Source organism: Uloborus diversus, chromosome 10, assembly GCF_026930045.1.
Source record: "Uloborus diversus isolate 005 chromosome 10, Udiv.v.3.1, whole genome shotgun sequence".
NCBI classification, from domain to species: domain Eukaryota; kingdom Metazoa; phylum Arthropoda; class Arachnida; order Araneae; family Uloboridae; genus Uloborus; species Uloborus diversus.
The window spans coordinates 21,350,758-21,365,686 of record NC_072740.1 but is presented as its reverse complement, the minus strand read 5'-3'; the positions used below and the strand labels follow the sequence as shown (position 1 = coordinate 21,365,686).

Below are 14,929 nucleotides of genomic sequence, written 5' to 3'. Positions count from 1 at the left end.
ACACAGACTTTGTGACGTTTGTCACCTCGCTAACCGCTTCCAGATAGCGGTGCGACAGGTTGCTACAAAGTCGACCGCTAAAAAACGACTGCAGCGTTTCCGAACGCGGTTAACAGACGTCACCGGTTCCACCGCGAGCGTTTCCGAACGCTTGCGGTGACACTGAGGCGCCCGAGCCTTGTTTCCGAATGCACCCTTACATAGAACAAAAAAAATTCATTTTTTGTTGTCAAAACAAATGTTAGAAATATTTTATTGGTTGTTTTAAGTAATGTATCGAAACAATATTACTTCTAGAACCCACAATTCTTTTCAGAACTGAAAAATTTTCATTGCGGCCATCTTCGATCCGCCATTTTGGATAGAAGCTCACATGGGAACTTAAGGGACTTTCCATGATTTGTTCCACACGTGTTCAGGAACTAATCCTGAAAAAGTCATTTAATTATATATTTGTGGTGCATCGACCCTATATTTGGCCTACATTTACTGGGCTACAAGTCGAGTTTCCCGCATTCGAGGAAAACCCAACTGCCATTATATTATCACTCCACATTTCCTAATTGAGTCCCTACCGAAGTAAAATTGCTTTCTGAAGTTTGGCATCATGTGATTTGTTGTCGTTCATGTCGTGTTAATGTGCTTCCTTCAGAGGTTTCGTTTTTTAAAATATGGGTTGATTACATTTAGTACCTGCATTGCTTTCCATTTTAAAAATCTACTTACTAGATGTCGTTTTCAGGTCCACCAGCTGAGCGAAAGTCCTTAGTTCAGTCTCAACTTTCCTCATTGGACTCCTGGGTTTTAGAAGACGTCGACCAAAGTGACCCAGCTGAAGCTTCTGAAGTATTCAGTTGTTCCGGAAGTGGAAAACATCAAGGAATTAAACATTCAGATGATTATAGGACGTTTCACAATACTTTTAAGTATGTTGCCAAAAAGCCAACTTCGCCTGATACAGCTGCTGAAAAATCGCGATCTTTTTTCTCACAAAATAAAGATCTTAAACTTGAAGGTGTTTCTTCCAAGACATTTTCTAGCGATACAGACGAAACTGACAAAGCTTTATACGCAAGATCAAATACATCATCCAAATCATATTTTACGTATCGTGATGCTCCCAAACAAAGCAATATTGAAAATTTAAGATTCGGTCGCAAGTCTAAATCTAGCTCTAGTAGCCCATGGTCATTCGGACAGCTTTTAAGCAAAAAACAAAGTGATGGGCATCATCGAACAAAGAGTTCTGGGGCCGAAATATCCGTTCCCGGTGATACTTCTGCTAAAAGGTCGACATCGTCGAGTCCTAGAAGAGATCAGGCTAATCATGCAAATTCCAGCCCTAATGTACAACAAGCTCAGATGAAGACAAAATTACGTTCTGCATGGAACAATATGATTTATGGTAAGTCTTAGTTTTGAAATTCTGAACCATTTTAAGCCATGTTATAAGTTTTAGGTTAAACTAAACAGATTTTGTGTTTTTATATGCATTCCCCAAAGCAGAATACTTGGATAATGTTCTGCAGTGTAAAATCATTTGTCCAAAATTGTTCTGCAAGTATTTCGAGCATTGTATACACAAGCAACCAATGTGACCTTTTCCACAAATCAGGAGCTCTAAGTTAAAATTATTTCATACTGGAAGGTTTTTTTTTTTTTTTTTTCAATTTTTGAAACTTCACTATGTTACGCATTTCTGTGGAACCGAAACCGATTGAGAATCTCCAAAAATATTTTATATGTTTTCTAAAATGCACAGAAAGAGCAAAGAAATACAATTACATACTATAAAAATCCAAACCATAGGTGTCAAACTATGTTTTTTTTTGGTTAATTTTACATGGCATGAAAGAGCAATCAAAATGATGTTAAGTTAAAAATAAATTAATAAAGTGATAAATAAAATGAGTCGAGTTAGGGTAGTATGTAATAAAATACTTCAAAACTTTCATAATGGTTGAAATATATTTAGGATGCAAAAGGATTGAAATCTCAAACAAGACATGCAATTTTCAGCGATGGACTAGTTTCGTTTAGTTGGCGTTTTTCCGAAACATACTGTTATACATTCTGTAAATAGTAATTATTTTTATGATTAATTTGTTGTAATCTGGCTAAATTTGGTGTTTATGCCATTATCTTTCACCTAAAATTGTCTTAGTAATGTAACCTGTAAATAGTTTCTTGTAATGAATATACAACCCCCTTATGTTCGAATGAAATATATGGTCCCTCTATTTCTTAGGATAAGATTTGTGAGTGAATAAAAAGAAAATGAAATGAAATTTTGAATCACGTGGAATGTTTGAGAGCTTTCTTTCGAGATGTATAATGGCGGGATGATCAAAGTTAGTCTTAGCTGTGCCGTTGCGCTGGACAGTATGTAGTGTATTAGCTCTGTTTTGTGAAGCCTTTGAGCTGTGTTTTTGCATATTTTGATGTGAATACATGTGTTACCGTTGTGTTTATGGTCTTAATTGATATTTGCCTAATTGCTGAGAATAATTTATCAGTTAACTACATTTCTTGTACATAGTTGTAAATAAATCTCCTGTGTTTGCCTCAGAAGTTTCCTTTCCTGTGTGTCGTCATTTAAAGAATTTCTTTAAGTGGCTGGACTCGTAACAATACGTTTATGGAGGAAATTGCTGTGAATGAATATCGATTGGAAAAAATAAGGAAAAGGAGAAATACAAATGCGAGAAAAATGAGAATCTTTTCAGATTTAGAATGACATTTCTGCGGAAACTGCTTATTTTCTACAAAAATCTTCGGAACAAATCTGATATACCCCCCTCTTGGCGACTTTTTCCTGTTGGCGCCAAAAAAGCGTCGCCAAGAAAACTATGTATGACGTCATATGTCATACATCGTTCTTAGCGATGCTTTTTTAGCGCCAGCAGGAAAAATTCAAATTATGTCATTAATTATTTAATGAAATTAATGCATTAATTTTTTTCCGTTGTTTCTCCGGGATACGAGCCCTCGGTCTCGGTCTCATTACGAAAGTACTATGAGACCTCGGGCTCGCCAGGACCTCGGTCCGTTATCCCTCCGACTTTTAATATACATCACAGTCGGATATAAGTCACAGATCTCCTCCGTTCAGTATACAATAAAGTCACAGATTTTATGTGAAATTAACACCATTTTTGTGCTACAAAAATGCCAACCAGACCAAAATACAAACTACCAGAAACACACTAAAAACACAATAATTCAAAATATGTTCACTTACCTTTTTTACTTTTCTTTTACTTCCTCATGTGAGGCAGTGCACATATGTTCCGCTCTTAGGGAAATTATCCCATTTTTTATTATCATTACTTTACAAAAATATTTAAATTATGTTTGTTTTGACAAAAAAAATTCCAAAAAAAACAAGCTTATTTTACTTGTATTTTGTACTCCACCCAATTAATTTCGGGAATTATTTCCAAAAACTTTACAAACATATCCTCATTTTTGTATTCACAATTTTTTTTTGTATAAATAATAAGCTAAATAAAATTTAAAATCCCCTAATCTATTATATGTTGGTAGAGTACTTTTAACGTGTCTCCATGTGGATTCAATTGTGTTAGTGTGACATTTAGTTTCTGGATCTACAAAATTAAGTTTATGGTTGACTGTTAAATGCTCATACCCCTCCTCCCCCAATGTATCATATGCCCTCCAACAATCGGAGTGCACCGTCGTGCCTGGTAGTATCCACTGCTTAATTGCCAAAAATAGAGTTTCCCTACCCCTATCCCCAACAGCAACCAAAAAAGTTTTCCCCGAACCCCGTTCAACCCCCCCAAAAACCCATTGTCCCTCAACTGCATGTCCCCGATTATATTTTCTTTTCCCAAATTTAGATTCATCAACTTCAATAACTTTCCCAACCCCCCCTATTTGTTCGGATTTTAATTCAATGTAATTTAATTTTTCTTCATTAATATAATTTCACCAATCGGCTAAAGTTTGTGATGAAAAAAAATATTGACTTTCAATATCAGCAGTTTTGGTCCCAATTAAAATCTCATATGTTATCAAAAAAATCTCCTCTATTTTCAACTTGCTAGAACTAAACCATGACCCACTCCTGATCGTTGCTTCTTTTCCACAAACAACACCCCCAATAACCTTTCTACAAAAAAAATTAACCCATCTGAACATTTTTTAGTTTTTTTAATTTTCATAACAGAATTACATCTAGAACATAACATTTCATTCTTAAGTAAACCAATTTCCCTTAAAAATTCTAAAAAAACCTCTTTATTTTCAATTAGTTTAAATATAAAAAATCTATTTAGGACTCCGGTACGTCCAAACGTTGGACGACCTGACGAAAAAGAAAAAGAAGATTCATTCAAAAATTTCAATTGATACATTTGGACAACATCACAAACCGAACTCATAATTAAAATAGAAAATTCAACTAAATTAACATTAAAAAACAACAAGAAAAAGAATACTCTAAAATAAAGTTTGAATTGAAACTTTATTTTAGAGTATTCAACTTAAAATCTCCCTAAGAGCGGAACATATGAGCACCTACCTCCTACCACACAGACACGTGCAAAAAGACAGACTTCGAGCAACTACTTTCCAGCGTTCAAGTTGCAAAACCAGGGTTGCCAAGTTATCGCCTTATTGGCGATTTTCGTATCGAGCGAAAAATTAAAATCTCGCCAAGAGGGGGGCATATCAGAGGAGAGCCAAATCTTCCAACTCAAGATAGAATTTTGCACAAATTCTGCAGATTCCTTTAAGTTCAAAGAAATCTAAAGTTCCTACAGATGACTTATCGAATTCAACATTTTTTGGGAGCTTTCCGTCGAATTATCATAATTTACGAGAATTTTAGGTTTTCTTCTAGTTTAAAGAAATCTGAAGAATTTGTAAAAAATTCTAGAAGATATTTGCAGAAAATCTGCAATTTCTACAGAAATTTCACAGAAATCTGTAGAATGTCTGCAGAAAATTTGTCGGAGTTTTTCTCTCACATTTGAACAGAATTGTTCTGCAGTTCAGGCGTCTGTTCTGAGACATACGTCACAAATTTAGTAGAATTCTACTTTGGGGTATGCATTCAAAGTATAGAACCTATTTAATGAAAGTAATTTTTAATGTAAGTAAATTGGCTTTTTGCCAATAATTTATCATCAAAAAAGTAACTTATTGCTGCATTAAAGATATTTTTGCCAATAAAACTGCATGTAAGTTTAAGCATTTTTCATCATATATGTAATTCTATAATAAGGCCCTAAACAGCCTTGAAATAATCAATTGTGGCAGTGGAAAGCAAAGATATGTTTGTGGTTGTTTTAAAGTTTTAGAAAAATGCATTTGAATACTAGGTAGGCTTTCATTGAAGTTTTTTTCCTAAGTCCTGCTGTATAGTAGCACCTATTAAAAATACTAGTTCTATATTTCTTGCTCCGAAACAGAAGAGAGGTTCTCCTATAATTTATAGAGATTATCTCAAAATTTTTAATTTTGACGCTTACATCCCTTTGCTTCTCACTGGTCACTGCCTCAACTTAGTCGTCAACCATGTTGTGAATAACCTATAATAATGCCCCAAAAACTAAGGCCTGTGGAACACTACTTGTAACCATAAATTCAAGTACGATCCTCTCTATTAGAATTTAAAAAATAAATAAAATTTCCATTGGAAAAATTCAAAAATTGTGAAACTTACATTAAAATCTATTACCTACGCAAGGCCAGATTTAGACCTAACGGGGCCCTAAGCTATTAAGGGGGGGGGGGGACTAAGCTATTAAGGGGAGGCCTCTTTTGTAGTTTGATTAACATTTATCTTGGTGGTAAAGAGCCATTTTTTTATTTTTTCCCCCTTAGCTATATTTTGTCTCTTTCTTCTGATACATACAGCAAAACTTTTACTTTTTTGATCGTTTTTTAATGTGTTTTCCCTGATGTCCTCTTTTTGGGTTGACCATAAGAGGGAGAATGGTATCAAGAGACCCAGGACTCCTTTAAGTAGAGGTTAGAATATCCCTAATTATAGGGGGTCCAAAGGTTTCTCCCCCAGAGGAAATTTTGAAAAATAGATATCAAATTCTGCATTTTGAAGCCTTATATGATGTATTTGAAACAACAAAAATATCAGAACAGAAATACGCAAACAAAACATTTTAAAAGTTATATACTCTATCGCAAATTAAGGTAATACACAGTAAAAATTGTTTTTGATTCGACAAATCAATAGAAGAAGTTGAGAGAGAGAAAGAGTGCAGGAAGAGAAAAGACAATGCATTGTTACTTGCTCACATTTAGCTTTCGGTGTAATTAGTTTTTTATCGCCCTTCCAACCCACCGACAAATGAAACAATGAATTAAATATAAAATGATCATTAGTAAAAATTGTGTATAAATTTAGAAAAAAGTAACGAGAGTATAACTATCCCGTTTCCACGTTATGATGAAATGAATTGAATGAAAGGGGGATCAACCAAGCCAAGCACTGTGACCAGAGGTCTATTGTACTAGTCCCCAAACAGAAGTCTTTAACCAGACCAGTAGCTGAAGCAGAATTCAGCAAACACCTGATAGGAATATCATGAATCACGCATGGTTCAAGCAAATAATGACCAAGGTGTTCAAACCTATAGGCAGAAAACACTTCACAATCACACAGGGTGTGAGTAATCGTTTCCTCCTTAAAGAGGTAACCTCTGCAAATTGAATCATTACTGACACTCATTATAGCAAGATGCCGCTTTAAGGTGTAAAGTCCAGTAAGAAGACCAAACGCCTTCCCAATACTAATTTTGTTAAGAAGCCTATTGCATTTCTGGCATGTGATCCTCAGATAGAATCAGGTCTGTCCTCCTTAGAAAGACAAGCTGAATAAGTTCAATGTCATCGTGAGATAACTTCTCTGACGGGAAGGTTTCTTTCACAACAGCCATCTTAAACGTATGCACTGCTTGAGCATAGGACTGTGGTTTACCAGTCCTTACACTTTAAGATGCAGCAGTTTGTGCAGGGGAAGGAGTTGAAACCTCCGATCGAAGATGTTTGGTTTCTCCTACCCTCTCAGGAATGGCTGGCCCAGTGACTTTTGCCTTCTGTAACAGCCTCCCCTCTCCTTGTTGCATTTTTGTGCAAAATGAGTACCCCCTGCCCCCTACTGCAGTGTCGGTGGGTTGCAGACCAGCACCCTCACTTCCGCCAGCAGCAAGGTTGCTGGTTCATTCCTTCAAGCCAGTATCCAGCTCCAAAGGAGCTGGGAACTGTGTGGTGGTAAAAAGTCAACACCCGAACAACCATCCTGTACGAGTGCAAGGCGACAACGAGTACAACGAGGTTTCGCCCGGTTCCTCGAGGGGACCGTTAAGAGAACATACCAGATGCCATCCATCCATCAGCACGAAGCCTCACACCTTATATTGGGTATCCATTTTAGTCGCCTTTTACAACACGCATGGACTACGTTGGAACTATTCTGCTCCGGTCACCACACGGATACTGTTATGATAATCAAGAAGCAACTTAAATATTGCGCTCTATGCTTGCTATCAACCATATTGTTCCCAAGCATGTGAGTAAAGATGCGAATTAAATATTCTGCTCTGTGAATGGCATTTCATCATTTGGGATGTCATCGGCAGAAGCATAAACAATGAAAGCGCACCAATTAAAGTATAATTTTTTTTAAATATTAAGCATAGTGTCAAATTTTTTAAAAAAATGTCAGATCCTATTTTTTCAAGCATGCTCTTTCAGAAAAAGATACTTTTAAAATTTCAGAAATGACCCCATTAACCTTTTTGCTCCCACCTTTTGAGAACTTCCTTTTTATAACTTTATAATAATTAAGATTTCACTGTACATTTTTATAATTTTACAGGTTTAAGAATTAAACGAGAAGTGAATTTGAAAGTAGACTCTGCAATATGGTTGTTGGGACAATGCTATCATAATCGATTAAATGGTAATAACATTTCATATTAATGTCTTATTTTCTCTTTTTCCTGTGTACAAAATTGTAGCTACAGTCATTCAGGCTATCTTTAAGCCGGTCCGGATAACTTACCACCACCTCATACAGGGCCCAATACAGGCTGATTTTACTACCGTTTTTTGGTACCTTCACAAAAATCTTTTTTTGAAATGGGTTCTTTCACAAAAATCAAGTAATAAAATCAGTAGCTTCACAAAAACATCAAAAATTTCACGAAAATTCGCATTTTAAAATATAAAATTTGTTTCTCTATTTAAAACAAAATTTTCTCATAAAATAAAATTCTAAACAGGTTTATATGAATAATCGCTTAAATAGCGACCTTTTTGAGGTATTTTAACTAATTTTTAGCTGTTTCTCATCGCCAAAGTGTATTTATGCAAGATCATCGCAATCTTTTAACCTGTTTTGGGGAACCGTTTTTCTCATAATTTCCTATATTGTACACAGTACATAGCCCATTAAGCTGAAATTACAATGGTATTTTTGGTGCTTCTTAAGCTTTTAGCTCCCTCCCCCTCCCCAAAAAACGAAACCTGTTAAAAATAATACTGGATGACATATTGCACTTTTCGAACTAAAATTTCACTTGTTCTACTTCTCTTTTACAAAAATTAGGATGCCTCTAAAAGTTCACAAAAACAATGCTGATAAAAAAGAACTTTCACAAAAATAGAATGATGCGATACTTTCACAAAAATAGGTAGCGAGAAAAAAATCCTGGATTGGCCCCTGTCATATTTTTTAGTTTATTTCATTTAGAAAAAAAACTAGAAGTCCCGGAGGTGCATTCTTGCTGGTGAGATTAAAAAATAAGACTTCTGCTCTTTTTGGCATAAAGTTAACTAAACTGGCTCCAAGATACCCTGAATAACTGTACTGGAATCATAAGAGTTAGTCAATAGCTATCATCCTAAATTCCTACACAAGGGAAATAATGCAGCATATTCATTCCAAAAAGTTTGAGGCTTAACTTAACATTTTATTTTAAAGATATTCCTGAGAAGTTTAAGATTCAAGGGTACTAATAGGTATAGATGCATAATAATGAAGTATTTTTAAAGCTTATATTGAAGTCTTGTTGCAGTGTTTACTTTTGCAACAAACTATCCATTTTAACAACAAAAAAAAGTTCGGTCTTATTTTTTACGCCTGCCGAATCTACTGTTTTTCATGGGAGCTTCCTTTGTTTTTAGGCTATCTCCCAATTTCCAGTTTTAGTGACTTTCTTCCTCTTTTTAAGATAATTGAGCTACAATAATTTTTTTAAACAGCTACAAACTCTTCAGAGATTGAGCAAGGCAACTAACGCTAAAGTTTGCAAAAATTACCCCACCCCCTCCCCACCCCACCTTTATTTTTAAATTTAACGAAGAGTTTCAAGGGTGGATTCGGGGGAGCGCCAAAGGGTCAGCTGACCCTCCCCCTTTCCCTCTTTAATAACTTTTATTATAAATTTTATAAAACTTCAATGTTTTAGAATTTAAATCGGAAAATAATACATGAAATCAATGTTAACCTTTTTTTGCTTGGTTCAGTTAGGTATTTCTTCTCAACGCATCATAATTCAAGGGATTGACTCTCGTTTACTATGCTATTACTATTTTGTGTTTTTTATACATTTTTGAAAGAACAATTACCTCAAATGATTTTTCAGAGCACTTTTCCACTTCAAACCGCATTTCTTGTATGTGTGTGTTTAGTGTAGTTACTCTTTCCAACTTTTTCATAGCTGTAATCTCATATATTCAAAGCTTACGGTAACATGACCAGCCTGTCTGCGTAAAGAAATGTGACTTTTGTTGAAAATTTGAGAGAATATGATCCATGGCGCAGGCTGCGGCACTGAAAAATTTAGGGAAGGGGTTGGGGTAGTAATTTAAAAGGTTTTGATTTCATTGGAGGGCGGGGGGGGGGGGGGTCTCTGTAGCGTATGAGAGGTGTGCCATCGCCTTTGGGGGAACGTGCACTCCTGCTTAACTGATGCTTATTTTGGTGTAAAAGGTATAACAAGGGCCATTAAAACTTTATCCCCCCCCTTACAAAAATTTCTGGATCTGCCCCTGAAGAGTTCCACCGATCGTCTTGGTAATTTAATTAGTATTGTGCATTTGGCAAGAATAAGATACAATTCTAAATTCATTTCATTCATTAAAATATACTTTAGTTTCCGTTCTCATATAGCGTGAAAAAGTGCTAAATCTTTTTTTGCATCCGTTATGGGAGTACTATTTTTTTCTATTTTCGCTTATTATTTTCGATTATTAAGCTTTGTTAAGAAGCTCGTAGGTAAAATTTATGTTTATTTCCATTAATACCTAAATTCAGAAATGTTTAAACTAAATTGTGTGATATTTTGAGTTGGAACTTTCAGTTTCTATTTAGTTAAATGCTAAACCATTAGTGTTGTTTTAATTTTGTTACAACTCTATTAAGCTATTCCTGATTAGTAAAAAAATTGAACTAAAGAATCAAACTGATAAAAATTATTGAGAAGATTTTTTTAGATTTATTTATTTTCTTCTGATCGAAGTCTTTTGAAAATAAAGTTAAAACTCTCTATTTAATGAATTTTTTTTTCTTTTCTCTGAAATTACACATGTAAAAGTTGTTCAATCATTTTTCATTGATTCTGAATACCTTCTACATTATTTTGCTTTTTATTTTTTTTAATGAGACGATTCTCTTTTAAAAAATTTTTGTTATGTACAAAAGTTTACAAAAAAAACTATTTTATAAGCACCTCCAACATATGGATATTTCTCTGAATTTGTAAACTTTTTTCATAAACTTTAGTTATATAGAAGTATACATTTTTTGAAGTAAACTTCATACGAATATTTTCAAACTAAGTTATTAAATAATAAAAGCTATTGTTTTTGTTCTGTACAGGCCCTATCTAGAAATAACATGATGCTGTGACAACTGTCTCAAATTCTTGAAAATGTCAGCAGGCCATTTCTTCATTTGGAAAAGGAGAGGAGTAGTGAATTTATTTTTTTTTAAAAACATCAGATTTTTGCAAATACAGTAGTCTTGAAAATCAGAATCTCGAAAGTTTGAGGTTCTGCTTAGTTCGAGGTGCAATTTTTATATTTTTTAGCTGCTAAAAATTTGATTTTTATCAAAATCTGAAAATAGAAATCTTTTGCTGCTGTAAAACTTATTAACTGCATACAGTAGCTAAAAAAAAATACATTGAGAGGTTGGTTTCAACAACATTCCCTAAGTGACGTGAAATATTCATCGACTACAAGATATACATTATGAGATGCCTTGGAGATAATAACTTGATACGTAAAACTGAAATTAATTTGCCACAAAGAAAATGTCAACACCCTTTTAGGAGAGTTCGATTGTAATTTTTTTTTTTTTTTAAAGGAGGTTCACAACTTGATACCACATAAGTTGCATATACGGGGAAATTGAAACCTTCCTACAACTAACTGTTTTTATGTAATCCAACTTTACTTATGAGAAAATGCAGGAACGCATATTGATACAGGTTTTTTTGACAAAACTGGTCGAAAGAGATTCGAGCACAGTCAAAATGCATATTTTGGTTGCCTTGCACACGTAAATGAGCATGGATATTGAGAAAAAATGAAGTCAAAATTCGTTTAGACGAAATTAAAAGATAATTTATGTTGAAATTTGAGTGATAAATTTTTCGTGAAGACAATAGTTCTTTTTCTTTATACAAAGAAGTAAAAGGTGCTCTTTCTTGTGTCTTCCGAGTCGTGTAAGCTTTAAATGTAAAAGAATTTTGCAGAAAATCCGAGTTTTCAGTAATCCGAGGTGAGGTGAGCCCCAATTAACTCGGATTTTTGAGACTCCACTGTATGTTGATTTGTATTGTATTCTTTGGAACATAATCCAGTTTTCTAGGAGACATTTTTAAGAAATATTGAATGATAATACAAAATGTGTTTCATTTGAGTATGTCATATAATATATTTTTTCCCTATCCGAAAAAATCTTGTCATTAAAAAATCTCTAAAAATTTCACTTTAATCCTAATAAATATTCTTTTGTGAATTGAATTATTGAAAAGTTTTTTTTTTTTTTGGTAAATTTAAATTTGAGTGCAATGAATGTTTTATCATGAAAAGTTGACTCAGAATATTCAAATTTACTAACGATTGTGAATTGAACTTTTGCAGATAGTTCTATAGTGTCTCAAGATGTTGCTAAGCAGCTTAAATTAGATTTACTGAGCAAAATATGGCTTACATATCGCATTAATTTCCCAGCCATACCAGGTACTGATCTTGTGTCTGATACTGGTTGGGGTTGCATGTTGAGATGTGGACAAATGATGATGGCCCAAGCATTGGTGTGTCATTTTCTTCAACGAGGTAAGGAACAACATTTATATGTATTTTGCAGTAAGTTACCGCCCTAAAGCAAGGGCTAAGGCAGAAATACTTAAAATACACGAAACTGCAGTCCTCGGATGGAATAACTGAGCTGGAGGTGCATTTTAAGAACATTTATATGATTTTTTTTTTTTTTTTTTCAGAAGAAGAAATTTTAAAATTTACAAAGTATAACATTTACTAAAGCCAAATGTTTTTTTTTTTTTTTCATAAAATTCACTTTTACACAAATATGTGCATTCAATTGCTCAAATATGTGCCTTTGTATTTTAACTTTTTTACATACATGCTAACATCGTTTTGTAGCAAACCTAATGCAGTTTATAATGTAAAGTCCTAGAACTGGGAAATAAAAAATATTTTGAATTCTTGCAGTTTATCATTAATTCTGTTCAACGATAATAATTAGCATCAAAAAAAATTTTTATGCTTGTAAGTTTTATATAGTCAAATTTGCATGACTAACATTGTCATCTGTATTTGAGAATTTGCTATATTTATTAACAGTTACCTATTGGAAGGCCTGTGAAGATTAGTTTTAAGTTAATACTTAAGGCCTGTGAAAACTTGTTTTAATTGGCTTAAGATAGATTCCCAAAAACCAGTTAAAAGTGGCTTTATCTCTTGGACAGTAATAGTTTATATCATTGCCTCAGAGCAACAATAACAGTAAGATATCCTACTATTGCTCTGGGGCGGCAATATATAGATATTTATTTTATTTATTTATTTATTTATTTATTTTTTTTTTTGAAATTAATCACTTGTTGTTAGTTAATTTTTATAATTTTAATATTGACAAAATTGCATGTTAGACTAAAAATTTGAATTCAGTTTTAAAATGTTGCTTGCTTTTTTTTTAAATTAAATTCTAACTAGTGTATTATTTGTGTTCAAAATATTGTTACTTTTAAGGTATTTTTTCCCACAGATTGGAGACTTTCTTCTGAGCAATCTAATGAACAAAAACTTCTTTATAAAATGATCCTTCGTTGGTTTGGTGATTCTATGTCATTAGAAAGTCCATTTTCTTTACATCATTTGGTTTCAAGTGGGGAAAGTTATGGAAGAAAAGCAGGTGACTGGTATGGGCCTACACATGCTGCTCATGTTCTTCGGTGAGTTGGATTGCTATTTGAGAGTGCCATATGTGTATGTGTGTATGTGTACATGATATTTATTTACAAATATTTCCTTTCTTTACCTTTGTGCCACTAAAAAGTATTATTACCCTACTGCTGTGTGCTATCCCAAGTAACATAAATCACGTTACATCACATTGCTCTGAATCGTTGACATCACGTTACTGGTAACGTTGATAGAGCGAAAATATGTCTTGTTACAAAACGCAAAAGCAACTGTTTTAGTAACGTTACATCAACAGTTTCAGTAACGTTACATCAACGATTTTTGAAACGTTACATCAACCTTTATTTATCACGTTACATCACGTTGCTTTTAAACGTTGTATTAAGCTTGTTTTTTTTTTTTACTTTAAAACCTTGAATAAAGTTTTTTTTTTCTGGGTGAGAAGGGAGGTTTGTTCATTGGGAACCCTTAGTTTTTGATACAGTAAGTATTCTGCATTTTTTATTAATGAAATTACTGTTAATATACTTTTATAAAATCTTTACTTTTTTTTTCAATTTATAAAATGCCTCATGCCGTTTAAAGGCGTTCGAGTATTCTCACACTGTTGCTTCATTTACAATATTTTGTAAGAGCATTCCTGATATTTAAAAATAAACAAAGCATAACATAGCATAGCCTTTACATCAAGTGGACTTCTATTAATAGTCGAAATTAACGATATTACTACAAATTAAATAAAAACTTCTTTCATAAATAAATCCTTAAAAAAATAATAATTATTATTATTACTAAAGAACTCCAGAAATATTTTTCGAAAGGCATGAAAGTTTTGAAAAAATCCAACTACATCAGCGCTTTAAAAAAAATTTGCAATATTATTATTAAAGATTAAAGATAAGTTCAGTTACATGACAAAATTTTTTTAAAAAAATTGCTACAAATATTTCGTCAAAGTCATTCTGCAAAAAGCCGATTAAATGAGTAAAAAATTGTATCATTTATCACTTTTATAGCTTATTAATGGAACATATCCCCAAGCTTCAGCATCTTTTTAAGAACTCAATGAATAAATACTCAAATAAAAACATCTAACATTATTCTTTCAAACAATATTATGAATAAAATTTAGGTGGGGAAAATACTCAGACTCCTACCAACGGCGGTTCATTAACTTCATAAAAATAGTATGTAAAAACACTTTTTTTAAAAAAAATTAAATAAGTATATCAACAATAATACACTAACAATAATGCAAAGTACTTACCGCTGGCTTAAAGTGATGAGAGATCGCGATTGAGAAGCTGCAAAACAATGGCGGCATAGCAAGCCAGAAGTTGTTTACTGAAAATGGCCACTAGTATTCGGAGGTTGCCGAAGACGAGGCAAGGTGCAACGAAAAGTAATGATAAGTAACGTTTCTTTTGCAACTGTTTGTCAATGTTACAAATTTAAGAATTTTGCAACGTGATGTAACGAA

General features: G+C 33.3%; 1 protein-coding gene across 1 annotated transcript in view; it reads left to right on the top strand.

Moving 5' to 3' along the window:
* Nucleotides 1-729: 729 nt before the first annotated feature.
* LOC129231682 (cysteine protease ATG4D-like) overlaps nt 730-14,929 on the top strand; it is a 36,236-nt gene continuing 22,036 nt past the window's right edge. The window contains exons 1-4 of the mRNA XM_054866045.1: nt 730-1,405; nt 7,868-7,951; nt 12,145-12,339; nt 13,292-13,478. Of these exons, the coding sequence (XP_054722020.1) occupies nt 730-1,405; nt 7,868-7,951; nt 12,145-12,339; nt 13,292-13,478 (1,142 nt within the window). The remainder of the gene's footprint in view (nt 1,406-7,867; nt 7,952-12,144; nt 12,340-13,291; nt 13,479-14,929) is intronic.